The following is a 26,159-nucleotide window of genomic DNA, read 5'->3' on the forward strand; positions in this document are numbered from 1 at the left end:
CATGAGTGCATCCAAGAAACAGACATAGCATAGCAGTGCGACGGCAAGATGTAGATGACGCGCTGGGTAAAAGAATAGGGAATAAAGTCTAATTTGCAAGACACGTGCCGTATTTCCCAACATAACGAAGTGTCCCCAAACTCAAAGTCTGTATCTGAGCAATTTCGACCCAAGATTACAACTCATCATGCACGACTCCCTTCGGACCATCACCAATATCAACCCTGACCTCCTCATCGCGTTGACTTTCCACAGACTCGTGAAAAGCAGGCTGAATCTTCCCATCGGCTACAGATCGAAGAAAGTTCTCCACGAATCCAGGCGTGATGGAATCGCTCTGCTCTGAGTGATACATGAGACCAGTCTTGCTATCTTGCAGCGCTATGGCGGGAAAAGTCCATTTCAACCCCATGCTTGCTGGTATATCCGGAAACGCGGGCGGATCGACGGTGACGAATCTGAGATCTCGTTCGTATTTTCGGGCAGTTTCTTTGATGTGGAAGGCGTACTGCTCTCGTCGGGCTGAGTTGAAGTCGAAGAAGTACAGGACGTTGGTTTTGCTCTGCAATTCCAGGTTAGATATTATGTTTCATTGTAAAAATGACCAATTCCATGATTTTGGCGTTTATGAACAAAGAACTTATGGAATGTTTTTTTTGGATAAGACATTGAACTGGGGTACCTCTTTGTATTCGGCCTTGTTTCCGTGGGTCATCTCGGGAACTAGACGGGAGCTGCATGATTTCAGGAAATCATCTAGCGAGTAGACATCCTTAAAGAACTCAGTTGTCGACAGTATGAAATGGTCAAGATTATTGAAGCAGTCGAGAGACGATGGGCCATCTGCCGGGTCGCGCGATATGGCGCCAAAGGAATAATGATGCGCATTGTCAGTGGCTAAATCGAGAAATCGCTTGTAGAGACCTTTGCCTGCGTCTTGGTCTGTGAGGCGAAGGATGAAGACGACGGAATCGGCGTAGGCGAAGTCGGTGACGTTTTCTAAGCCTAGACTTGAGATAACTGGGCGTGATGAACGTTTAACGAAGGCGGTAATACTATGCGCATAGCAAGTAACATTAGAATGAGTCGGCTTGTGCATAACTTCAAGTACGGCGACTTACTCCCCTGCTTGCCTAGGTCCTCGATAATATTCGAATGTCTTGGCTGATCGGTACAATCGAATGGCGGGAAACGACCGCACATCGTGCTCTTCGCAGATATGTGCGTTTACCGCGCAGTTGAGGCTCAAGATTGTTTTATCGTAGTATGTGATTGAATCCCATTCCTTCTCGAGCAATTGGCTGTTCCAACTGGACTGTCATGAGCGGATTGTCGGGAAGCACGATGAGAGTGGTACCTGTCTGGCTGTTGGGAGAAGATGATGTCAGCAAATTTCAGCCTACAGTTTGCAGAACTTGAAGCTTACGTCGACAACTACCGCACATGTCAATATGCTGTTTGATATTCGACGTAAAACCATGGATAGGATATAGCTTACATGCAACTAAGGTGTCGTGCCCACCATTGAGGGCTTCTTCAAGCTCAGATTTGCTCGCATGTCGCCAGGCCGATGCACATACTGCGAGCAGGGCGTAGGAAACAAATCGTGCCCAAAATGCCATCTTTGATCCGGAATATCGATGCCATCGTCAGAAGAAAGAAAGAAAGAAAAGTCAATCCATGGTCGAAAGGTGTGAGTTGTGAGATCCTCCTTACTGACTGGTCTCCTCCTACCCCAAGATAGTCCTCGGAGCTGATCTCCGCAATATCCCTTCATGATCACGGAGATGCGGCGAATGACACCCTTCCCCTGTTACATCGCGCCGCGAACAAATTTAACCACTTCATCCCATTTGCCAATTCTCTTTTTTCCCGATGCTGCATCACGCATGTCTCCGTCTGGACCATTGCACGTGCTGAGGCGCGTTTGGGCCAATTGCTACTGGAAAAGTATCCAGGATGCAAGACCAGCTCCATATGATTGACTTGCCCATACTAATTGCTCACCCCTTGGTCTTCAAATTTTCTTTAACCCCTCTCAGTGTCTTCATCTCAAATATTCCATGACACATCCAGTTCTTTCAATGCGGCTACAGCGGTTTCTCTTGTTGTCAACATCATTGAATCGTTGAAGTTCATCCGGTTCTTATTTCTTAGGCCGTTTCAATCTTGGCGTCTCAAAGTCCTCAGACATCAGTCGAACAGCAGCGTCTGGTCTAGTCCGAATGCAGAAATGAAGTTGAGCTGGATAACCCTGCTACATGTGTTTACGGCCACGGCTGCTGCGGCTAGCAGATCCAATGACCAAAATGTCCTGAAAGATTACACTTGTGATCACACAGGATATGAAGTTCATCTGTTTACCACGTCACCCCTGGTTATCTATATTGCCAACTTTGTTACTCCTTTCGAACGAGAACATCTCAAGAGAATCACGTCAGTATCATGAACTATTATCAAACTTGTCGCACGATGTGACTGATAAACAATATCCAGGAATGGGACTTTTGCCCGCTCCAACGTCGCTTCAAGCGGAGGGGACGTCGTGTCATCCCACCGGACCTCGCAGTCAACAACGGTGATACCGGACGCCGTGACACAATGCATCCTCGAGCGCGCGCGACAGTTCCAAGGCCTGGGTACGCCGCCCACTCATTTGGAGCCGATCCAGCTTGTCAAGTACGGCCTTGGAGAGCAGTACCATTTTCATACGGATTGGTTCCCGGCCGACTCGGGAGAGCATGGATCTGTAACGAAGGGCGGTAATCGTGTGAGCAGCTTCTTCACCTATGTTTCAGTCAGCGACGACATTGCTGGCGGGGGAACAAACTTCCCTCGACTTCAGCCACCGCCGGGAAAGGGATGGTGCAAGTTCGTTGACTGCGACGAGCCGTGGGAGGCGGGAGTGACGTTCCGCCCGGTGGAAGGTAATGCCCTGTTCTGGACGAACTTGGTCGACAGAGACACGGGCGACGAGCGAGTTTTACATGCTGGTCTGCCGATTGTTAGGGGACAAAAACTGGGAATGAATATTTGGACGAAACAGGGACCTTTCAATTGAGGACTTGAACTCGGTAGTCCGTAGATCCGTTGATCAAGGCGAGCTGTCAACCTAAATTCGTTCCGCAGCGGTTCATTCGATCTTGTTTGAGATGCTCTCTATCTGGAACCGAACGTGCTCCGGGTCGCTTGGCCACCCCTTCGGCATCTGACCTCGGCATAGACCCACTTGCCGACTGCTGGACCGGGGGGCTGCCGCACCGGGACAATCAGTGGGGCCGGCATCACCGACGGGAAAGTTAATCAAGAAAGCTGTAAGTGAATGACTCTTTTTAATGCTACCGACGTGGGATCTTCGTGCAGGCGCGATGAGTGACTCGCATCGAGTTTGTGGTGCTCTGAGGAAAACAACTCGCGTCAGACTCAGTTGATGAATCGATGGTTGTTGAGTGGCTGGATGAAGAACTCCGGAGCACCCATCAACACCACTAAGCCAGAACATCTTCCCAACCCTTGGGCAGCACATTTCTGAAATGCGTATGTGCTGTTACAGATTATCATCTCTCGTATTCGCAATCAATGTCACAAACCAATGGTCATAGCGCTTGTCAACTTTTCCAAGTCCGAAAGGTTCAACAGAGCAGGGTTATTGGACAGGGCCACATTGAAGCCTTGAGAGTTCAGCAGTTGGTTTTTGTATTATTGTCGCGCGGGAAGTTGCCTATCATGCACCAGCTTCCTTGAGAGCTGCCTGCCCCTGCTTCACGATAGCGTCCGTCTCGTCCGCGCTCAGACCCGGCAGCGGATTCCGCTGGCCTTTGGCGTTGAGGGATCCGGGGGCCTTCTTGTCCTTGAGATCGAGTCCGGTCACGATCTCTGCCGCCTCCGAATCCGTCAGACCCGTTGTCGGGTTGACCTTATTGTCACCAATCGCCTCGGCGTTCAGGCTGCCGTTGCCCCCCGTACTCTTCGTTTGCCTCGTTTCAACCTCCAAGCTCCTCCTCTTCGCATTCGTGCCGTCGCTGGCGGGCATAACCTCCACTTTGAAGCTGCGACGGCTCAAGTCGTCCGCCGCTGAGACTACGTCGCTGTTTCGATCGACTAAAGCAGTGAGCTGACGTGCTGCGGCGCCACTGAGAGCGGGCTATTGGGAAAGAAGCATTAGTCGTCATTCCAAAAACAGAGAAACGACGTTTATACACGTACCAGAGCCGATGCAGCGCCTGATAAGGCAAGAACCGCAATGGAAAACCGCATTTTCAGTTGTCTTGGCGTGGAATGCGTTGTGTGTGTGTGTGTGTGTGTGTGTGTGTGTGTATGGACCGAATTCTCAAACTTGCGCGTGGAAACGACCGTAGTTTGTGCAGAAAACGGAAACGAGAAATTCGCAGTGGAAAGATTCGCAGATTCGCAGAAGTGAGTGTAGTTGTCGACACCGAGCTGCTGTTGACCAGAGGTGAAACGTTGAGACCAAAGCAAAGAGTGAAGCAAAGATCGGTAGAGGGTGGAGGAGGAGGTCCAAACACTTTTGGGAACGGGTTCATTGATCTGAACTATATAGTGATTCGCATGCCATCTTAATTCCACGAGCATCAGTTGCATCCGAAGTCGAGCACGAACCAATGCCCGCGTGCATCTGGGCACTGGTATCACCTCTGTGGAGAAGGGGGTCGGAGTCTCAACCACGCACCCCTGTCGCGGATCAGAGTGCATCGGGGCCAAATGTCTGACAGAAAGCTCCAGCTCCGCGGACGAGACGCAAGGATTATGCCGTATATCCAAAACTATGGCGAATCAACTGGCAAACTGAGACGGCACAAGGATCTTGGAACTTTGCCCTGCAGTGAGCCCGTTAGGGGTCGGTTTTCCAGAGAAATTCCACCCGTCGTGGCAACGTGGGCACCTGTTGGACGGTCCCAAGACTTCGGGGTCGTAAGTTGGTTGTCCGCGTTGGGGTTAGATTCGTGTGCAGACTGTTTCGCTGGGTGACATCAAAGCGCTTCGCGAGCTCCCTCCAGGCCCTCCATCTCCTATTTTTGCACTCCCGGACTTCCTATTCGGAGGTTGAAGAGGCCTTCCATACGAAATGCGAACCAAAAGCATCTCCTCTTCTTGCGCCTCCAACGTTCTTTCGTTGAACGCTTTCTCCCCCTCATCCAATTATCGGCCTTCGCATCGAAGCCGAGATGCCGTGGACGCACCGACCATTCTGGCCAACAGACGGGGCAAATTCGTCACTTGAGCCGGGTGAAACACCAAAGCCCGAGTCGACATCCTGTGACTGAGCGAGGCCCGCACCAGCATAACTCCAGCTCGTTGAACCTGTTGATGGGTCTTCCCTGAGCTGGAGGCGGCGCATCAACCAGAAGAGAGTGCGTGTGCGCCAAGCTCGCGATGACAATAAGCATTTTCTTTATCTGCCTCATCCAAGAGTGAGGCTGTGTTTTGCGAATAGGGGTTCGCTAACATCGGCAGCTGAGAATTGACCAGAAGGCAATTGATAACTTTAAATCTAGCGCCAGCGCCGGTGCCGCCCACGTGCGGAACTTCGATGGCAGCGCGCCGGAATGCATTGAGATCCGCCTCCATCTACGGCTCCACCCCGGCCGGCGCCGACGGATGACTCGGCCCGGGACCGGTCATAAATTACGTGCTTTCACAGACAGAAAGAGTGGCTCTCTTTCCCCAGAGCAGAATTTCAGCTCATCTGCAGAACAAGAAATAATTCTCCGGTGGACATTTCATTGCATCATCCGCGGGGTGACATCCGTTTTTCTTTTTCTAACCCTGATCCATTCAGATTCTCCTTGAAGCGTGGAGCAGTCCAGACTTGAAGCACGCCTAGCCCAAAAGGAACATCGCGAGACGGGCTCTGAGCTGAACCGGTGCTACATAGCCATAAAATTAGTTCGCAACCAACACCTCAAGGATTTCACCATCTATCCCTTTCGTTATGCGTTGAGCATCACGGCTGCCACCCTCGCCGGGCGCGCAGCCGGGCCTTCGGTACTGGGCAATATATATGTAACGGAGCACGGCCTATATTATCGTCTGTTATCGGCCGCAGGGTCCGCCGACTGGGGCCGACCACACGGCCAGACTTGCCGGGATCGTTCCACTGCGGCTTAACCAAACTCTTAATGGGGAAGAAGACATGGTCGACCAAGTGTGATGCGGCCCGAACGTATTATAGGTCTTTGCTTTGCCACCGGAGCTCAACGCCAGTTCCCTCAGTTCTTCGGTTTCCTCCCGCAGGCGAGTCATTACGAGCTCTTCCTGCGGCGGCGATTATTCAACTTTCATCCCATCAGCAGTGGGGCCGAACGGCGGAGGACTTGGACTAGGAGCCTCCGACGGAACTGTCCGTAATTATGGCCAAAGAAGTTCTCGCCACTGTATTGCCAACATGATGACCTCGATAACGGCGATGTTATTACAATACATGAAGTCCGCTCGGACAACAAATCTCATCAGTTGCAACAACCGGAATGACTCGAGATCCAACTTCGTAGTTCCGATGCTCAGAACTGACCTTCTATCAGATGATTTTCCGTGAAGCCCTCTACGTCGCAGTAGTAACATTGTCTCGGAAAGAATGAGCCGAAGTTCTGGGTCCACGACTATGTGGTGCCAAGTGAATTCGGTCCAACAACGCTTGAAGTGAGAATGCCACAAAGTGAGACTCCCCCATGGGGAGAAACCCATCTCACAAGCGGGAGCTCGTGTCCATTTCCGTCCTGATCACCCAAGACTCAGCTTTCGGGTCGAATATCAACTTCTATAATTGAATCGCTGAACAAACCTACTTGTATAGTCAACCTTTGATGGCTGATCCTACCTTTCAGATGGATTTTTCGTCAGTGTCCGTGCTATACAACGCGCTTTACTACTATGCGCTTGAATGCGATACGTAGCTGTTTAACTTCAGCTCTGCGATGGGAAAAATCGGCGGCGGCTTATCGAAGAGCTCTGATGAGCGGCACGTCTTATCACGGCGTAAAGCGTACGGCGTAAAGCGTACTTGGATCGTTGTCTATCATGAGGCTTTCCGTGAGGTAGAAAACAGAAGCTCCGGGGAAAAAAAGAAAAACAAACAGACGCAAGAATCTTTAATGACGATCTTTGGAAGGGCGCTCAGGAATGCTGCAACCGACACACAGCCAAGAACGCCATAAGCTCGTGTTCTTGACCTGGCGACCCGTTTGCGGAGAGACATGGCTGAACTACGCCCCGTATGATGTCGCTCAAGACATCCGAACATGCCCTCCCTTCTGTGTTTCTCAACCTGGGCCGTTGAAGTGATTCTACAGGCTCACGAAGTGTGGCAAGGCGGATGACGGTTGTACGTGGCTTGGACGATTTGCGACCTGCCACTGAGACACACGATACTGGTCGTTTCCTAGCTTGGTCGTTGAACGACACGACGCACACGTCAGAGTAAGTAGAGCATGACCTTTTGTATAAATACAGTGTAAGAGAGGACTTTACACTTCAGCAATCTTCGTCTCAAAGAATCCAGCACAATTCCAGCTCTGTTTCGTTCAATATGAAGACATTCAACAGACTCATCGCTTTCGTGGCGGCCTGGTGAGCTACACAAGCTTATCCCCAACACCAACTCATACTAATATCTTCAGTAGCTCTTTCGCGGTGCAAGGTTTCACACCTGCATCTTGCCCAACTGTCACGTCCACGGGGTCTGTCTGTTCCACCTATCCTGTGTTCCCATGCGCCCAGATGTCAACCATCTCAAGCGTTTGCGGATGTCCAAAAACAGTCCCAACCACCACCATCGACTTTCCTTGCGGCGGACCTAAGCCAACAGGCTGCCAGAAATTCTATTCCTACGAGACCTCAGTGCCTAGTTGCGGCGGCGTCAGTTTCCTAACTCAAACGATCCCAACACGAACCAATCCGCCGGAGCTTCCTACTGAATGTCCGACTGTCACTGAGACGGGGACGATCTGCAGTTCCTGCATTAGGCCGGCGTGCTTTGCGCTGTCCACCATCTATAGTCTTTGTGACTGTCCGGCTTCAGTCCCGACAGTGTCTGCGTCGTATCCTTGCGGCGGAGAATGTCCCGGAGGGTGCGCAGGCACATCTTACGTTTACGCGTCGAATACGCCATCCTGCACATCGACAGCTTGCACGTGAGAGAGTGGCGAAGATGGAGGCTTCAGGTGCATCGTGCAGAGGGCTTTGAAGGGAAGACCATCGTATCAAGAATGATTTGCTCAGGTTAAACGCCAGAAACACATCGGATAGTCAGAGAACAATTGTGAATGTTCATCATTACTTCATTATTGATAAGTGGAATATGAAAGAACGGTGAACCATGAGACTAATTCCACTTTTGCTCCTTCATCTCAATCAACCATCGATTATTCGTTTTGCCCGCTTCAAGTTCGTTCGGCTAAAAGCGCATGACCCGCGATCTCCTCCGAATCTTACTCGGGACCGTCTGCGGCCCAACGCTTGTGAGAGTTGGCACCACAGGCTTGATCAGACCCGTTTCAGAGTCGAAGTAGACATGATCAATCGTCGTTTCGCGCCTGTAACCACCTCCACCAGGGATAGCGAATCGGTGGTAGACGATATACCAATCATCGGTTCCGGGAACCACAAACATGGAGTTGTGACCAGTACCAAGAATGCCCTGCGAAGGATCCTTCTGCAAGATATCACCGTGGTAGACCCAAGGTCCAGCAAAGCTTTCGGAGGTAGCGTAGCCGACGCGATAATTCTCAGATCCAGTGTCGTCGATTGAGTACGTGAGATGGTAGAGACCCTCGCGGTACACGACGAACAAGCCCTCTCTGAAGTTAACAAGACCGGTCATGGCCTGCAGCGTGTCCCATTTGACGGAAACCATGTCGTCGTTCAGCTCAGCGACCAGAGGGCGACCGTTGCCCCAGTACAGATAGTACTTGCCAGAAACGGGATCATGGAAAGCCGCTGGATCTATGGCTTGAGACGCTGTGATGGCCTCGTTGTTGAGAATCATAGCCTCCGGCTCAGCAGTGAAAGGCCCTTCCGGTGCATCGGCAACGGCGACACCGATGGTCTTGGTGTTGAGAGCTGCGTTGTGTCCACTGAAGTAGAAGTAGTATTTGCCATCCCGTTCCGCAATCGTCGGAGCCCAAGCGTTGCCGGTTGCCCATGGGACATTGCCGCTGGCGCCATCGAGAACCAGGAAAGGCTCTTCTCCGCGAGTCCAGTCCACGAGGTCGGTAGACTTCCACACGTAAAACTTGTTGCCACCCCATCCTGGAACTCCATCAGTGGTGACGTACAGGTAGTACACACCGTTGAAGACAGCAATGTTAGGGTCAGCATAGAGACCAGGAAGAACAGGGCTTCCCATCTCAACAGCCTTGATCTTCCACTCCGCGATAACTTCATTGCCCTTTGTAAGGACGTAGGTGACGTCGGAGGTTAGGTCAACGACAGTACCAGATGATGGCGATGAAGTTACACATTCAGTTGTGGTGAACACAGGCGCCAGGGTGGTGAGATCGGTTCCTGGCTTCACAGGAAACAGAACATGGTTGGCCGTCGTGTTGATGATGGGCGGGACCTTCTGGGCGGATGAGTCGGAGAGGGAAACCTCTGTGATAGCACCGACATTTCCAGAGCGAGAAAGTACTTCGGCCGCACTCAGCGATCTGTTGAAGATGGCGAATTCCCGAATCTGGCCCTTGAAAAGCTTGTCGCTGTCATAAACTGAGCGACCGATGTAGTTCGCGGCCGTGACGCCGCTACCAATGCTGCTCGGCTTGATGTTGACGTCCTCGTTCCTGGCAACCTCATAGCCGTTGAGGTAGATAGCGGTGGTGCGTCCTTCCTGAGTGAAGACGAGATGAAGCCAGGTACCTTGCGGTAACTGAGACCCAGAAGACGCGGTCTTTTCAGTAGTCCAGTTGCCGGTCGTAATAGAAGCTCTGTAGGGACTGCCGGTAGAAAAGATGTAACCGCTTCCAGAGCCAGAAACAGTATTGCCCAAGGCGTAAATGAAGTACGGAGTTTCTTGAGATGGGTCAAGAAGAACCTTGACTTCGACAGCGATGTTTTCGACTCCAGAAATGATGTTGTCAGGAAGCTTCACAAAGTCATCTACGCCGTCGAAAGCAAGGGCCCCATCTGAGACAGTCGCTCCACCGTTGATGACAGCATTGTTTCCATTACCAGAGACATCTTGAACCTCGGTTCCCTCGACCGAAGAGAAGTCGTATCGAAGAATCTCACCATCCGCACTGACGTCTCTGCGGGTCGTGGTCGACGCCGTCAGAGCCGCGAGTTCCGCTGCCGTGACAGGGATAACAGTACCGTGACGCGGGCTGGAGGGTAGGTTGTAGGAACTCGACACAGTCCAGTTGGGCTCGCCAATGTCGGCAGTCTCCAGAGGGATGTAGCCGCGGCCACCGTATTCGTCGACGAAGAGATAGAACTTCTCGCCGTGTACGTCGCCAGGGTTTGACTTGAAAGAGGTCGGGCCCTCGACCGCGCTGGTTCCGGCCTTCTTGCCGATGCAAGAGTCGATGATAGTCCAAGAGTCCAAGGTCGCGCGAAGAGAGGCCGAGCTCTCCTGAATTATATCACTACATCCAGTACCGCTTGCGCCTTCGTCCTTGGTGAAGCGGTAGTAGGTGTCCTCCGACTTGATCACAGTCGAGTCGATACGGGACATGCCAGCGTCTTGCCAAATCTGCGTCTCGCTGAATGTGACGAAGTCACGGGTCGTTGCGTACAACATGCGGTGATAGGTGCTCCCAGTTCGGTTGACGTCGGCTGCGTCGTAAAGAGAAGATGCCCAGAACACCAAGTATGCGCCGAGATCGTCGTCATAGTATGCCTCGGGGGCCCAGGTGTTTCCAGCCTCGGGCGGGGAGACGAGGATGTGTCGCTGCGCAGACCATGTCTTGAGATCGTTGGATTCCCACACTTCGAGATACCGGCTTCCAATACGCACGGCGTCACTCCAGGATGTGCCGGATCCGATAGAAAGATCAGTGGCGATGAGATAAAAGGTATCGCCCTCCGGTGATCTGATGAGGAAGGGGTCTCGGAGACCCTTGGTGCCGTAAGAAGACGTCAGGGAAGGCTGGCCGCCGTTCAGCTCAGTCCATTGCAGGGCGTTGTTTCCCTGGCTAGCCGCGAAGAAGATGTTTTCCCCGGCTATGGAGCTGCCGGTGAAGTATGAGAAGGCGTAGCCTTCGAAAGCGTCGAGTGCTACAGCCTTTCGAACCGAAGCTACAAACTCTCGCTGTTGAGAGACGCCGTCGTAGTTGATCGTCGCCGTAAGAGAGACCGGCGTATCCTCGGATTGTCTCTTTACGACGCCATCATCCGAGATAATAGAGGACGCGTTGCTTGTCCAAGTGACGGGCAGGTCATCCAAGGTCGTTGGCAAATGCAAGTTACCACGGACGTTGTCAATGTTGGTGACAGTCAGTGCAGAAAGTGCTGCTTCGATTTTTTCAGTGACATCCTGACCTCTCGCACTCGCCGCGAGAGCGAGCGCGGAAGAGAGCCAGAGTCGAAGGTGTTGCATGATGAGGATGGCTCCGTGGTACTCGGCACGCCGCGGATATCACGGCTGAAGCATCTTTAGGGAATATTCACGCGCTCTTTATATACAATATCCCGCCTCCGCAGCTGCGGGATGATGCTCGAATCAACCACATGGCTGGTAAACACAGGGCAAAAGGTCCGAGACCTCGACCGGCCGTCTTGGGTAGCAATGGACTGGGGAAATGCACCCCGCCGCGATCCAATGGATGATCATTGCCTCTTGTTGTGACGCAAGCTTCAAGCCAGCAACATATCATTGACATCAGGGAACAGGCGCGTCAGTAAAGGCCAAGCGTCGTGGTAACCGTTCCACCGAGAGCGAGCGGGAGCTTGCGGCACACGTCTTAGCTACCCCGAACACCCATGTTTCTCCGCATGTTTACTACCCCACAATCTCCAAGAAACAGCTCGTGATGATGCGCATCCCGGCTCTTGAAGGCTGGTATGCGGGGAAGTCGCAGCCGGCCGAGAGACTTAGCGTACACTAGACGTGATGCGAACGAGTCAGGTCGTCAGTAAGGACTGACTGAGCTCCGGCGACAGCGTTCACGTATTTGGTATTGGATCTTCGGCTCGACATGGTCGAAAATGCCCTATGCGCGGTTAGATGACATAGCAAACCGCATATGACGTCGAGAGAGAAGGAAACTCACTCGGCTACGGATCTGGCATGACGGCAACAAATATGACGACCCCAGACTTCGGTGGTTACCGACATGGGAGACAACAGCGTTCACGTGTGAGCATGGATTTGGGTAAAGGAGCGATAGAGTGTCGTATTCAGCCGGTGGGATGTCCCGGACTGGAAGCTGGATATGAATCCGGTCATTGGGTAATTGCGCAGCTTGCATCAGGACATCGCAGAATGATGTGCCGAGGCCGGTCTTAGACGCGCTCGAATCAAATCGCGTATCGGCTGTGGCCTGGCTTGGAGAAAACAATAAGAAATGCTCGCCCCGCAAATTGTGGCAGTTGAACTTGCTAGGTCAAACCCTGTTTTTGTTCACTTGAACATGGGTCATGCTAAGCCCATGTTGTCGGTTTGTGAAGGGGTCGTGACTACAACTGCCTATGGAATTATTTGTTGTCGGTGTAGAAGCTCTTACGTTCAGATGCGACGAAGAAACTTTCAATTGCATGTCAACTGTATCTTGGGATTCAATTATCATTAGCGACTACGACCAGTCACAAACTTGAGATTATTCAGGTGAAAGATACCACCTTGCAAATTTTCAATCGACTTACTCTTTCAACAAGTCGCTAAATGAATGACTGATGTTGCTGACCAATTATCCGGAAGAATGACATCCCTTGCTACCGCTAGACTCGGAAAAGGGCTGCTTCTTGTTGTAGATATGTCGGGAAATACCATCATGTGAATTCGCATGGGAGATATTTTCTGATCGACGTCTCATGTCACTTCCAGTTGATCAGTCGCAACCACCTCCACCACAATTACCACCACCGTAGTCACAACCTCCACCACCGTAGTCGCAGCCTCCGCTGAAGTTGGACGTCATTGTCATACCCAGGAGACTCATTGTAAGCGCCGTATTGCCGTAATCATTGTAACTTCCATAAGTTGGCGAACTAGTTGCGCCTCTCTCGGCTCTCTTCGATCTCTTGATTTCCTTTTCCTCCTGTTTCTTTGTCTTCTTCATCTTTTTTATCTGCTCAACTTTCTCTTTAGCCTGCTTCAGCTCCTCCTCTTTCGTTTGATCTGAGTGCGATTCTGTGTTTGGTATGCTTCGTTTGGCTTTCAATCTCTGCACTCGCTCCTTTGCCGCCTTGAGTTCGAAATTGGTATTTTTATCTGAGTTGAGCTTGTTCGTCTTGTTTTCTTCGGCCTGTCTAGTTTCTGTTCCAGATGCCGCGGTGCGAATCTTCTTCTGACTCGATTCCATGTCGTCGAGCTTTTTGTATTCCCACTTCGAGCACCTTTTGAAGAACTTTGATTTCAGACGCTCGAAAAGTTTCGGGGGTGCAACATTGGGCTGCGAAGTCCCCTCGGCATATTTACTCGTTGAGGTTTGAGCCATGATTGTTTCCAAAGTCAAGATTTGCGTACAGGTCTGGGTTCGCGTCGAGATGAATGAATATGCAATATGCAAGGCGCAATTCTCAGCCAAGTATGAATGGGAAAAGATATCTCCTTTTTATAACTATTAGTTGCTGAGCTGACATGGCACCCCTTTGGCAATTGGGACATATTCAACATACCTCGAGGTGTGTAAGTGAAAAGGCTGGATCACATCTACAAAGCTATGTACCTAGATAGATAAAGCACTAAAGGTTGTCTATCCCTGCGGCACAAAACATGGCGCTTTATGCAGCAGCAAACCTACGAGGTACAGATTAAAAAGTTGTGCCCTGAATTTCGCCTTTCTATCGTCCTAATGGTCGCAGTACTTCCTGCGTGATGGCCTCCTATGGATTTGCGTATGTTTTGGGACTTGAATCATCAACCTGGATAGTTGACTAATTAACAGATTTCAAGACTTAAAAAAATACAATCACAATGATGAGCCGTACATGATGATCACCATCAATTTCGATAAGGAACTGTGTACTACCCCAAAAGCTCAGGAGTCAAGGGGCCCAGCAAAGATAATTTGTACAAGAACGGATAACCGAATATCTTCGGTATATGAGAAGAAGACGAGATCGGATATGAGCTTTGAATCTTCTGAATGGACGAAGAGATGTATCTGATCTCATTGGCGGAGGGAATTCGGAGCACGAGGCAGCGCCACTTATCCGGAGCAGACGCCAGACTTGGTGGGCTCGCAGCCACCGGCGCAGCCGTTGTACATCTGGCACCTGACCTTGGCGTCGGTGCAGACGTTCTTGAGGGTGGCAGTATCGCCGTAGTTGGAGTTGATGCCGACAATCTCGCCACCGTTGTAGGCAGTAGTGCCCCTGAGAGAGCAAACATTAGCATCGTGACAGACAGAGAAAGAGAGGTAGAGACGAACTCGACGTAGACGTTTCGCTTGCACTGCTTGCTGCACTACAAGAGGGGTTTCTGTCAGTCTAAAGACGCTCAAATACATCTTATCTCGGAGTTTTGGCTTACGTTGCCGCATGAACGGTACAGCTTGCCGTAGTCATTGGCGTAGAAGTTGATGATCTGTTACACAATGTTAGATCTCAACAAGTGATGACTAGGTGCCAATTTAGACTCACGTTAACGGTACCACAACCGTTGTGCTGGACAATCTTGTCCGAGGCCTTGTAAGCACCACCACCGATAATCCAGGTGTGGTCACCAGCCACGTCGTTCTTCTGCAAGGGGCGTCAGCTTTGCCTTGCATACGTCACCCGTCGTAACTTACAACAGAGATGGCGTCCTCGCAGACATCCTCGAACCAGACAAACTCAAGAGTGCAGGGTCCGTCGCAATGGACACCCTCAGCCTGGTTCTTGCCAATGATGACGTTCTTCAGAGTGGCACCTCGGCGGAGTAGAAAAACGGCATCGGCGTCGCCTACAAATTCTGTCAGTGCGGCTGTTCCTTCTCTCGGATTCTGCGGTATTCTCGGCTCTCACCTCCTTCGGCTTGCTCATTGCAGGCACCAGAGCCACGGTCGTATCTGGCCCAGCCACCGTCGAAAGTCTTGCCAGCGGCAACCTCGATGACCTTGCTGTTAGTCTTGGTGCTGGTGGCAACAGGAACGCCGCCCTCGTATCCGAGACAGGCAAGAGTAGACGGCAAGGCCGCCAACAAGGCTACGATACCGGTCTTGGAGAAGTACATGATGATCAGGATGTTGGCGATTCAGAGGCTGCGGCTAAAAGTGAAAAGAACTTTTGAAGAGCTTGGTGAAGAATATGAGCTTGGATGAAGAAGGATGTCTGGAACGATTAAATAGACGCCGCCGAGGAGAATACTGTTGTTCGAATATGAGCTTCCGTAGATAAACGTGCATGATTTCCGTGTGACCATTATTGGTGGACTTATCACGAAGGATCGTGAATACTTGGAGGCTCAAGAATAATCTCACTGGTTTCCGGATCCTACGCTGATAGAGATCATGGTCAGAATAACCAAAAAATGCATCTTATGCGACCCAATCGGATCATTTCACTATTTTAGCAAGCGTCGTGATGTGGGAATTCAACTGCTCGGAACACAGAAAGCCCAAAGATATAGCAGGAACGAGGAAGGAAGGTCTCGAAAGCATCGAAGGCCTCAGGGTGACGATTCCCGTTCAATGGCATGCCACCGCCAAAAAGCCTTGTTTTGTCTGTGTCCCTGATTTGAACTGCAGATGCCGTCAACTAATCGGGAGTCTACCATGGCAGTTGAGAGGAGGTCACATTATCTGATGGATAGTGCCAAGAACGGACCTGTGGACGGAGAAATTCTCCAATACCGCTCGCCCCGGTCCGGATCCCGGCCCCGCAAGTTTCCCCCAGTCAGATCACCTCAAGAACTGCCCGTTCGGCCACCGCGACTGGGGCCGCGTTTGCGGAGTGCCATTCCAAGGTGCCGGGGTACTGGGAAACCCCGCCATTCAAGCAAAACTAAGCACATTAAGCATTGGTCGATCATGAGGCCGTTGGAAACGACTAGCAGGGGCTGGTTGGGTTGGTCCGGGTGGACTACCCTTATCGTCATGTGTCGCCCGCGCGCATGGAATGTAGCATGGAACGTAATGTCCACCGCAGTGGCCGAGACTTGTGATCCTTATCAAACTTGAGATGAAAAGAAAGCGCCACCTCGCGCCCTTGCAGCTGAGGCTTTGCTGTCAATATCTCGGTATCTCCAGAAAGCTTAATGAGGCAGCAACAACAGAGAGTGCAGTGGTGTGAGAATGAAGATGGCGTTGCGTGAAGAACGAGAATAGGCTCAGCCAGAAAACCCATGATTCGGAGTTGGTCAGGAACAGGCTTAGGGGGAAGACAAATGTCTAACGATAGCGTAACGTCTCAGCCAAGACCCCGGATGCGCAAAACTTTTAAGGGGACCTCATTCTCCACGAGTGGTCCAGTTGCGACTAATCGTTATTCTGGAGATTGTTACGTTCCTACGTTCAGGGCTGAGTCTCAAAATGACGCTCCTTCATACCACTGGCATTCTGCTGGAATTCACATGTATCTGTTCACCAGAACAGCTTTTTGCTTGTTGTATGTCTATTTGCGAGGGGCCGCCGTGGCAAGAGTTGCATTCCTCTACAGATGGGGGAGAATGACAGGGCGAAATAGGGGCAAGTTCATGGAGGACCGAGACTTTGGAATAGTTTCAACATGTTCAACGGGATGAAGACGGTTGGAAAGAAATATATAAAGGGAACACTGATGGACGTTACTCATATTCTTTTCTCGTAGCTGCTGACACACAACAGACAGTCTCTATCAGACGCTCTTTTCAACTCACGTGCTCTCACCGAGCCTGCTTCTACACTCTTTTGCCCCACGCTCTTTCACATCGCCAAGATGAAGTTGTTTTCAAGCCCTATCGGGCTCACGTTGTTGGGAATATCAACGATGTTCACCCAAATCGTCTGGGCTCAACAATCTTGCCCGGGCGGTTTGGGACAGACCTTCGCCGACGGGGTCTGCAGGAATTTGAATACAGCTCGCCCAGTCTGCGTCAACAACCAATGCGTCGCGTGTCGCGACAACACCAACTGTGGAGTTCCTTCTGGAGGCAATCAAGTCTGTGCTAACAACGCTTGTCGTTCGTGCACCGGAAACCTCGATTGTTCTATCAACGGAAATTCAGTCTGTTCACCGACTGGAGTTTGCCTAACGGCTTGCACCAGCAACGCTCAATGTGTCAACGGTGGCGCCGGAGCCGGCCAGAATGGCGGCCCGGTCTGCCGCGCGGGACTGTGTTCTCCTTGTACGCAGAACTCGGACTGCAACGATTCGACTGCCGGCCCGACTTGTCTCGTTCGCACCGGTCTTTGCGGTCGCTGTACCAGCAATGCTGATTGTGCCGGCAACCTGTCGGGCACGACATGCTCAAACGGCATTTGCGGTAATGCTTGCGCAAACAACGCAGACTGCAATGCTCGTGATCCCACGCTCCCGGAATGCAACACAGCCAGCCGCCTTTGCGGGCCTTGTACCAGCAACGATGGATGCACTGCTAGCCGTAACGGCACCATCTGCAGTCTACCTGGTAGTACGAACGGATTCCCCGTTGGTCAATGTTTTCAACAATGTACCCAGGAGGGCTTCGCATGCCCAGGGGGATTGGTGTGCTCCAGGAACGCTGCTGGCGCTTTGTTTTGCGCTTCAGCTTCCACGACAACGACAAGGACAACGACAACCACAGCCCCCGCCAGCACGTCAACCACAGTATCAACAACTCAAGTAGCTCCAAGCTCTTCCTCGGCCTCTTCCTCTCGTGCGTCAACAAACCCGGCCTCTTCCTCCGCCTCTTCCTCCGCCCCGGCGGCTTCCTCGGCGGCTTCCTCAGCCTCTTCCTCGGCCTCTTCCTCTCGTGTGTCAACAAACCCGGCCTCTTCCTCAGCCTCTTCCTCCGCAGTGTCCACGAACCCGGCATCTTCCTCGGCGGCCTCCTCTCCGGCATCAACAAGCCCGGCGGCTTCCTCGAGCCCTACGCCAAGCACTTCGCGTAGCGCTTCAACCAGTCAAGCTGTTGGCAGCAGCTCTTCGAGCAGTGTATCTTCTTCTGCCAGCTCAGTTCCCCTTGGCTCTTCATCTTCTGCCAGCTCGACCCCTTCCGGCTCTTCAACCATCTCGGCCACGTCTAGGTCTTCGTCCTTGACCAACTCGGTCCTCCCCAGTGGCTCATCGTCCCTGACCGGCTCAGTCCTTCCCAGCGGCTCATCGACCCTGACCGGCTCAGCCGTTATCAGTGGCTCTTCAACGTTGACCGACTCCAACCCGACTGACACGTCCGAGTTCACGTTCACATCCAGCGAGCCCACTGCCACTTCCACCGCCACACCCAACCCTCCCAGTATCACTGTCGAAGGTAACACCCTGAGCAACCTCGGCTGCTTCGGATCGCCGTCTGGCTACCCGGGATTCAACCTCACATTGACCTCCGCGCTCATGACTCTTGAACTGTGCGCTGCTGCTTGCCCCACCAACAGACAATACGCTGGTGTCGTAGGCACCGACTGCTACTGCGGCGATGTCGTCGACAGCACCAATGAGGTCGCCGTTGCCGAGGTCCAGTGCGACACTCCTTGTCCTGGCAACCCCAACCAGCGCTGCGGTCATGTCCTTACTCCCTCCCAGTCTCGCGTCAAGCGTCAGCTTTCATCGGTTAATATCCGCTTGACCATCTTCGCCCGTGTCGTTGGCGGCGTCTCCAGCATTAGCTCTGGCGCCTCGGATGCTGCTACCATCTCTGGCTCTACAACCGCTGGTGTGAGTGCAACCACCGTTACCGCCACCTTCACAATCACTGCTACCAGTACTGTCGGAACCACTCTCGTCAGCGGTGTCCAGACCATCACGACCACTTACTGCCCGTTGTGCCAGGACTGCACCGGTCCCTTCTGCTACAAGCCCAGCCCTTGTGCTAGTGGCAAGTGCTTCGGCCAGCCCTGCTCCGGTGATGACTGCTGGAAGAAGTTCGTCTCCTACGGCGGATACTGCGGCTATGACTCCGGTTGCTCCGGTTCTCAGTGCCAGCGTCGTCTGGTCTGCTACGACGGCGTCTGGTTCCCTGACGTTTGCAACGGATACGACTGTGGCCGCAAGGTCGTCTGCACTAACGGCCAGTGTGGGTTTGCTACTCCAGGAAGCAAGCATTACAACGACGTGGTCGTCTGCTACGGAAACAACTGCGAGGTCCAGAAGTGCACCGGAGACTCGTGCAACCAGAAGTACGTCTGCAAAGACAACTCTTGCAGTTTCCAGTCTTGCCCTGCATCTGAAGCAGGTCAGAAGTACGTCTGGAATGGCAGCAACAACAACTACACTCTCGACGAGGGTTGCAAGACCGGCTGCCCGCAGCCTCCGGCCCCTATCCCCGTTGGTCCCTCTCCGCTGCCCGCCGGTACTCCTGCTCAGCCTACCCCCGGTGGTGCTGTTCAGCCCGGCCAGCCTGGTGCTCCTCAACCCGGTCAACCTGGTGCTCCTCAACCCGGTCAACCTGGTGCTCCTCAACCCGGCCAGCCTGGTGCCCCTCAACCCGGCCAGTCTGGTGCCCCTCAACCCGGCCAGCCTGGTGCTCCTCAACCCGGTCAACCTGGTGCTCCTCAACCCGGTCAACCTGGTGCTCCTCAGCCCGGTCAGCCTGGTGCTCCTCAGCCCGGTCAGCCTGGTGCCCCTCAACCCGGCCAGCCTGGTTCTCCCCAGCCTCCCGCCGGCGGTGCCCCTGCTGGTGGCGCCCCTGCTGGTGGTGCTCCTGCTGGCGGTGCTCCCGCTGGAGTTTCTCCCGCCGGTGGTGCTCCCGCTGGTGGTGCTCCCGCTGGAGGTGCTCCCGCCGGTGGTGCTCCCGCCGGTGGTGCTCCTGCTGGTGGTGCTCCTGCTGGTGGTGCTCCCGCTGGTGCTCCTGGTTCTCAGCCTCCTTCTGGTGCAGGTGGTGCTTCTCAGCCTCAGCCTCCCGCTGGTGGTGCGCCCCCTGCCGGTGGTGCTCCTCAGTCTCCTCCCTCGGGTGCCGGCGGTGCTTCTCAGCCTCAACCTCCCGCTGGTGGTGCTCCGGCGGGCGTTACGCCCGTGAGCCCTCCTGTGGTGACGACTGCTACGGCTGGCAAGCTCGCTGCCGGCTTTGGTGCCCTCTTCATGGGTGTGCTTGTCCACGCCATCATCTTTTGAGAGGGCCATTCTTGTTTTTGCTTCGACAACTTCAGAGTCTGTTCTACTTTAAGGGTTAATGTGCGGAAATCTAGTGCGACGATCAAGATTCCGAAGCATTGGTTCGATCTTGAGGCCGCTGGAACTAATAGGTGTTGGATGGTTCGGGTGTGATTCTTCTTTGTAGACATGCCAACTCATTGGTTGTGGTACGAATTCTATATTTTTCGATTCTAGGTTGAGTGCAACGATGAATGTGCATTATGAAGTTCTTCGAAACAATGGAAATTGTTATTTCATCATGCATACTGGAAACCGCCTGAGTCTGCCGTACCTATCCATTTGAAAGCCTTCAACTCCCATTAAACCAATTTCAAACAGAGGAAGTAGTTAAACGAACGGCAACTGCATTGATCCAACCCTCTGGGAGGCGAGCAAGTCAACTTCAATGACGGTGCCGTAGTATGTATTAATCCTCAAGGTCATGGGTAGCGAATGACACCGCTTGCACACTAATCTGACAACGACAAGTCAATTTTTGAGAACGCTATGATTTAGGGTAAGTGCGTAGAAACACACTTTTATGCCAACAAAGATGCGGTCAATAAATACTTTAGATATCAAGTCTTAAGTTATTCTGCTAAACGAAGTAACTTTGACAAAGATTGAGTTAGATGAAATTACAACCAAAATAAGACACATTCGGTTAGTTCTTCTAATCTTCCACGTGTACTAGAGATACTCATGACTTTCCTTCGGACTGTTAACGTGAGGTGCTTTATCACTCAGGACCTCGGGTTCAAGGTCAGCACACGCACACTCTCTTTCGCACGGTTTGTTCCATTACCGTACACAGTATACAACGTGAATTCAACTCAGAGACTTCGAGGCTTGATATCTTTCCTATGTTATACTTTCCAATTTTCAACGCGTAAGTCCTTGACAAATCTAAGGAGATATATAGTGTCATCAAACAAGAGAAGCAAGCTAACATTACCTAAAAGATGCAGAAGTAAAATTTCAAGATAGGATAGTATTAGCTTAACTGAAAGTGAATTCTAATTCAAGACTCTGAATTTGAATATTCGAAGGTGAAGGCTTCGCTCACTTTATTGAATTAATGCAGCTGGTTAACGTTGCAATAGTAATTTACAATGGGAGAATAGTAAAGCAAGAAGAGGGCTTGAGGGGATATTATTTATTTCGAGCTTTCAATCGTATTTTAAAAAATATCAGAACAATCACCGCATCTACAATAGCAACGTCTTAAAGCCACATCAAACCGATCCCAATATTACGGAAAGTTGGGCATCTTACATAACACAAATATCTGATCTCTTATTCCACCTTTCGACCAGGAACCCTGCTACTACATTGGGTTTGACAGCGCCGGTTTATACTTTCAGATCCCGGGCCAGCCAATGAGTAATCATTTCTCGAACGACTTGAAACAGGGGCGCGAAGTCTACAACTACCATCAGACCGACACGTATAGTAAAATCTTACTATGAGCTGAACATTCTGTTAATGACCTATGGATTCTGGATGTGCGGTATGCTCTTGGTAAAGAGTTCGGACCACTGGCATGTCAGTTCACTGGCCGTGACGTACGCCAGTCAATAACAAAGCCGCATAAGCCAGTCTCGGCCATGCCCGGCCCCTTGGATCTGGTTATTGGAAGCCATGCGGGCTGCCCGCCACGGTGGCTGTTCCCAAATCTATCTGAAGCAAATGACAGTGCCTCGATTTGTGGAGTCGGCGTCTTGTCCACGAAGCTGCGCCGTCCAGAATAGCAGTTGCCTGCCTTACTCTGATTAAATCATTGTTTGACTGCGGCAAGTGGGTAATATTGAAACGCAAGTGCGGTTAAGCCCGGTGACAGAGTGAACATTTCCTTTCTTCCGGCTCTGTGTAGAAACTTGCTCTTTGCGTATTACCCAACATGCAGATGGCCGCTGTTTCGTCAACACATCAATTCATGTTCACTTCAATGATTCCCACCGTCTATTGACAAGCGATTCGGATGGTCTTTTCCACTTCCGTTTCGTGAAGCCCAGGCACGAAACGATACCGGCTCAAAATGGCTGCCGCGAAACATCACGATTCGATGTCCCTACGATCGATCGAGGAAATGGAGCCACAGTATCCACCACCGGTGGCTGGATCCAGACGAAGATCGGCTGTCAGTGATTGTGGAAGTTCATCACAGGCCACGAGGACGTCTGGATTCTCATGGTTCGATCTTGGCGCCAATGGCCCTCCCGGGCCCGTGGACGAGCTGAGTCTGTACATGGGCACCGCGTTCAGCAGCATTCCCGATGACGACGAATCCGCTCGATCGCCGTACTTTGCGAAAGACAGTTTGATGCTTGCCGAGGAGGAGAAGATTCGTTCGGCTTCTGGCGAATTCATAGTCGACTGGAACAAGCCACGCGACCCTAAGAACCCGATGAATTGGGCGATGAGTTCAAGGTGGACACAGATTGTGCTTGTGAGTGTCTCGACGCTACAAGCGTGAGTAGCTCATTGAGACCAAATCTTCATCCAGCGTTCGGATCCTCTAACTATGATGGGCTTATAGTGCAATTGCATCTTCGATGCCCGCCCCGGCAGTACGGGAGGTTCTCAAGGAGTTCAACGCCCCTGAGGGGGTACTTTCTTCACTAGTCGTGTCCATCTTCAACCTGGGATTCGTATTTGGTCCTGTGTAAGTCTTCTCATTTGACAGTCTGAAGGGCGATTAGAGAAAGTCCCTTTTAGGACCTCCTTCTTCCCATCCAAAGCTTACAAAAGACAGGCTAGCAGCACCTATGTCGGAACTCTACGGACGATACTCTGCGTACAGCGTCTCGAATATTCTCTTCCTTGCCTGCAACGCCGCATGTGCCGTGTCCCCTAATCTCGGTCTCCTCTTGCTGTTCCGGTTCCTCAGCGGTTGTGCGGGATCAGCTCCGCTTTCTATCGGCGGCGGCACCATCGCAGATGTCGCACCTCCGGACTTACGGGGCAGAGCGGTCTCCGTCTACTCTCTCGCCCCTCTACTGGGTCCAGTTCTTGGGCCTGCAGCTGGTGGTTTTTTAACAGAGTTCTACGGCTGGAGATGGACTTTTTGGGCTTTGAGTATCATGGTGAGTGATCTCAATCACTCAATTCTTAAAACAAATTGCTCACGATCATTGTTCTACAGGCAGGCTTTCTTGGAATCGTCATGCTTCTCTTCCTTCGAGAAACCTCAGCAAAGACACTGCTCGAGAAACGAACCACGAAAATACGAAAGAAGACTGGAGATTCGAGATACACGTCAGTCCTAGATGACGGTATATCGCCAGGCGAAGCATTTTCACGAGCCATCAAGCGCCCGCTTCGTCTTCTAGTCCTCCATCCCATCGTTCTCATTCTTTCCGCCTATTTTGCCATTATCTACGGATATCTTGTGAGCAAATCATCTCCTCCGATCGCACATGTAGCTGAACATCGTTACACAGTATCTCTTCTTTACCACCGTCCCGATGGTCTTTACTGACAAATACGGCTTCTCTGCTGGCTCGTCCGGACTGACATTCATAGGCATTGGCATTGGCAGTATCTTGGGGACTTTATTGGTATCTTTTTGGGGTGACAGATTGGCAGCCTCGTTATTGCTACGAGAAGGTGTGCGAAAGCCTGAATTTCGCCTCCCTCTGATGGCATACTCGGTGCCCATGATCCCGGGAGGGTTGCTTTTGTATGGGTGGACGGCAGAAAAAGGGGTTTTCTGGCTTGTGCCAATGATCGGAACTGCCATCGTCGGCGTGGGCATCATGTTTGTTTTTGTAGGTCATCATTCTTGTGTGCATGGATGACGAACTATGCTAATTGAGCATTGCAGACTCCTCTGGCTTCATACCTTGTCGACGCGTTTACTATGCACGCCGCCTCTGCTCTCGCTGCTTCGACAATCATCCGCAGTATTTTCGGGGCATTTCTCCCCCTTGCTGGCCCTCCACTCTACGATGCTCTGGGTCTCGGGTGGGGGAACACCATTCTTGCCGCATTTGCTTTACTTATGGCGCCGATACCCTGGGTTGTTATGAAAAGAGGACAGACGATGAGGGCCAAGTACGACCATCGCGTCTACTAGCTTGTTGTACAGTCATTTGGATATAGAAGAAAAAGAAAAGTTCATAGCTCGTTTTTCAGTGCTGTGCTGTGTGAAACGGTGATAGTTCTCAATATCTCACACGAATCCTGCCGATCTTGAGCGACGTCAGCAGCAGCTAAATGGTAAATGTCCTACACGATATCGATGATTGTGTGACAAGTTAAACATCTAAGAGACCGGCACGTTTAGTGACGAAAATCGGGAATGATAACTTTCGACTTGTTTTTGCATGTCTTCACAGGTCTGCCAGCTAAAAGCAAAACGCTACCACTATAGAAGTAATAACATTCAGGGGCTTTCTCAGCTGTAAGAAGCTGTAAGAATGCTCTTTCCGGGGTTCAGATCCGTCGGCAGAAAGCGAATCGCCTATCAGTCATGATTGTGACTCACGTTTGTAAATCAGATAGTTTTACGCTCTATTCAACGATGAACCAGCACGTTCTTCAATCCTTTCACATTTCGAATAAAGTAAGGCCAGCTAGGAGCTGTGGGCTTGTGCGAGACCCAAACCCCTCTGCTATCCTTTTACCCGTTTCCTGTTGACGGGTCATCTTTGGAGAAATGATGGTCTACTCTGTGTCGGTCCTCACCAGTTGACAAGACCTGTCAAGAACGTTGGCTTCGTTTGAAAAGACAGAAGGCCCTGAGAACACAAACGCGGGGAAACAGAACATCGAAGTGGGAATGTCGTCCTCCCCCTTCTTCCTCAGAGCAGCTGCGCTGATAGCATTCACAGTCTAGCTCCCTAAGGATTTGTTGAGAACATGTCGTAAAATTAGGAGATCTTCCTCCAGTGGCGCCGCTGCTCAGATGCCTCTGCATCCATCACCATGCTGCTTGCCGTCTCAGGAAACCATCACGAAAATGTCCCACAACGAGTTCTCTCCAGCCTTCCCTCACTTCCGAAGACACACATATCGTAGAACCCTCATAGGGGGGTGGGCAAAGTCCACATTCAACGATACCCAGCTGAAACTGTGCAACCTCCCCGAGAGATTCTCACGTCCAGCTGATCAAAACACAGACACTCGTTGTAGCAAATCAGAAGGCTGCATCTCGCCAGTCCCGGTGTAATGCCCAGTCCCGACTGGGTGTTCATGACATATTTGTACTTGCGGATTAGAGATGTAAACAGACTACCGACACGCACTGAATTGCATCGGGAATAGTCGTGCCGGCACTTTCCTTGGCCTCCTCATCATACACCATGTAAATAGAGTGAGGTTGAGAGATGCATGCGTGTAGACAGATGGCGACCCAAAACGAGCTCCAAGGCTTATCTGCAATACTGATACGAAGCAGCAGCGACTACCCAGCCCCGAGCAGACGCGCCTCCATAGAAAGGCAGCTTGTGAGACATCCATCCACACCGCTTGGCCGCAGGTCTGAGTCACATGGCAAGTCACAACCCCCCCGGGTTGCTAAGCAAACGGGCGTATCGTCCGTGACCGCCTAGCCGCCGGCTAGGCCATCTGGATCCCAGAGTTATGGATTGTGGCTTGATCTGGTCTTGGGCAGCCAGCTACGTGATTGGACGGCACTCGACGATTTCTCGCATGAAAACAGGCTTCCAGATGGGCCAACAGACACGACCTTCGAGACCGAGTGGCTGTGGAGCGCCACATCCCGCGCCCGGGTTCGAGGTGAGCCACAGCAAGAGACGGCAGCTGGTCAATATATTGGACTGTATGATGTTGATATGACGGGAACAAAAGCTCCT

General features: G+C 51.8%; 8 protein-coding genes across 8 annotated transcripts; 3 read left to right on the forward strand and 5 right to left on the reverse strand.

Annotated features, from left to right (window-relative positions):
* Positions 1 to 175: 175 nt before the first annotated feature.
* On the reverse strand, positions 176 to 1,622 carry CkaCkLH20_08317 (uncharacterized protein; the record flags this gene model as incomplete). The annotated part of the gene is made up of 5 exons (XM_038891032.1): positions 176 to 562; positions 683 to 1,055; positions 1,122 to 1,310; positions 1,404 to 1,434; positions 1,499 to 1,622. 5 exons carry the CDS (start codon positions 1,620 to 1,622, stop codon positions 176 to 178), a joined length of 1,104 nt encoding a protein of 367 aa, XP_038743795.1.
* A 611-nt stretch (positions 1,623 to 2,233) lies between these two features.
* CkaCkLH20_08318 (uncharacterized protein) lies at positions 2,234 to 3,061 on the forward strand (the record flags this gene model as incomplete). Its single annotated transcript, XM_038891033.1, has 2 exons — positions 2,234 to 2,436; positions 2,497 to 3,061. The coding sequence occupies 2 exons, from the start codon at positions 2,234 to 2,236 to the stop codon at positions 3,059 to 3,061; spliced, it is 768 nt and encodes a 255-aa protein (XP_038743796.1).
* Positions 3,062 to 3,724: 663 nt separating this feature from the next.
* CkaCkLH20_08319 (uncharacterized protein) lies at positions 3,725 to 4,257 on the reverse strand (the record flags this gene model as incomplete). Its single annotated transcript, XM_038891034.1, has 2 exons — positions 3,725 to 4,144; positions 4,207 to 4,257. 2 exons carry the CDS (start codon positions 4,255 to 4,257, stop codon positions 3,725 to 3,727), a joined length of 471 nt encoding a protein of 156 aa, XP_038743797.1.
* Positions 4,258 to 8,413: 4,156 nt separating this feature from the next.
* CkaCkLH20_08320 (glycosyl hydrolase family 43) lies at positions 8,414 to 11,551 on the reverse strand (the record flags this gene model as incomplete). The annotated part of the gene is made up of 1 exon (XM_038891035.1): positions 8,414 to 11,551. The coding sequence occupies one exon, from the start codon at positions 11,549 to 11,551 to the stop codon at positions 8,414 to 8,416; it is 3,138 nt and encodes a 1,045-aa protein (XP_038743798.1).
* A 1,450-nt stretch (positions 11,552 to 13,001) lies between these two features.
* Positions 13,002 to 13,610, reverse strand: CkaCkLH20_08321 (uncharacterized protein; the record flags this gene model as incomplete). Its single annotated transcript, XM_038891036.1, has 1 exon — positions 13,002 to 13,610. The coding sequence occupies one exon, from the start codon at positions 13,608 to 13,610 to the stop codon at positions 13,002 to 13,004; it is 609 nt and encodes a 202-aa protein (XP_038743799.1).
* A 714-nt stretch (positions 13,611 to 14,324) lies between these two features.
* Positions 14,325 to 15,328, reverse strand: CkaCkLH20_08322 (uncharacterized protein; the record flags this gene model as incomplete). The annotated part of the gene is made up of 6 exons (XM_038891037.1): positions 14,325 to 14,490; positions 14,547 to 14,581; positions 14,648 to 14,701; positions 14,758 to 14,856; positions 14,907 to 15,058; positions 15,121 to 15,328. 6 exons carry the CDS (start codon positions 15,326 to 15,328, stop codon positions 14,325 to 14,327), a joined length of 714 nt encoding a protein of 237 aa, XP_038743800.1.
* Positions 15,329 to 17,741: 2,413 nt separating this feature from the next.
* On the forward strand, positions 17,742 to 20,319 carry CkaCkLH20_08323 (wsc domain-containing protein; the record flags this gene model as incomplete). The annotated part of the gene is made up of 2 exons (XM_038891038.1): positions 17,742 to 18,160; positions 18,225 to 20,319. 2 exons carry the CDS (start codon positions 17,742 to 17,744, stop codon positions 20,317 to 20,319), a joined length of 2,514 nt encoding a protein of 837 aa, XP_038743801.1.
* Positions 20,320 to 22,378: 2,059 nt separating this feature from the next.
* Positions 22,379 to 24,418, forward strand: CkaCkLH20_08324 (uncharacterized protein; the record flags this gene model as incomplete). Its single annotated transcript, XM_038891039.1, has 7 exons — positions 22,379 to 22,812; positions 22,880 to 23,005; positions 23,096 to 23,426; positions 23,486 to 23,731; positions 23,784 to 23,900; positions 23,961 to 24,110; positions 24,167 to 24,418. 7 exons carry the CDS (start codon positions 22,379 to 22,381, stop codon positions 24,416 to 24,418), a joined length of 1,656 nt encoding a protein of 551 aa, XP_038743802.1.
* Between the last annotated feature and the right edge of the window lie 1,741 nt (positions 24,419 to 26,159).

The sequence above is a fragment of the Colletotrichum karsti genome (genome assembly GCF_011947395.1).
Source record: "Colletotrichum karsti strain CkLH20 chromosome Unknown Scaffold27, whole genome shotgun sequence".
Classification (NCBI taxonomy): Eukaryota; Fungi; Ascomycota; class Sordariomycetes; order Glomerellales; family Glomerellaceae; genus Colletotrichum; species Colletotrichum karsti.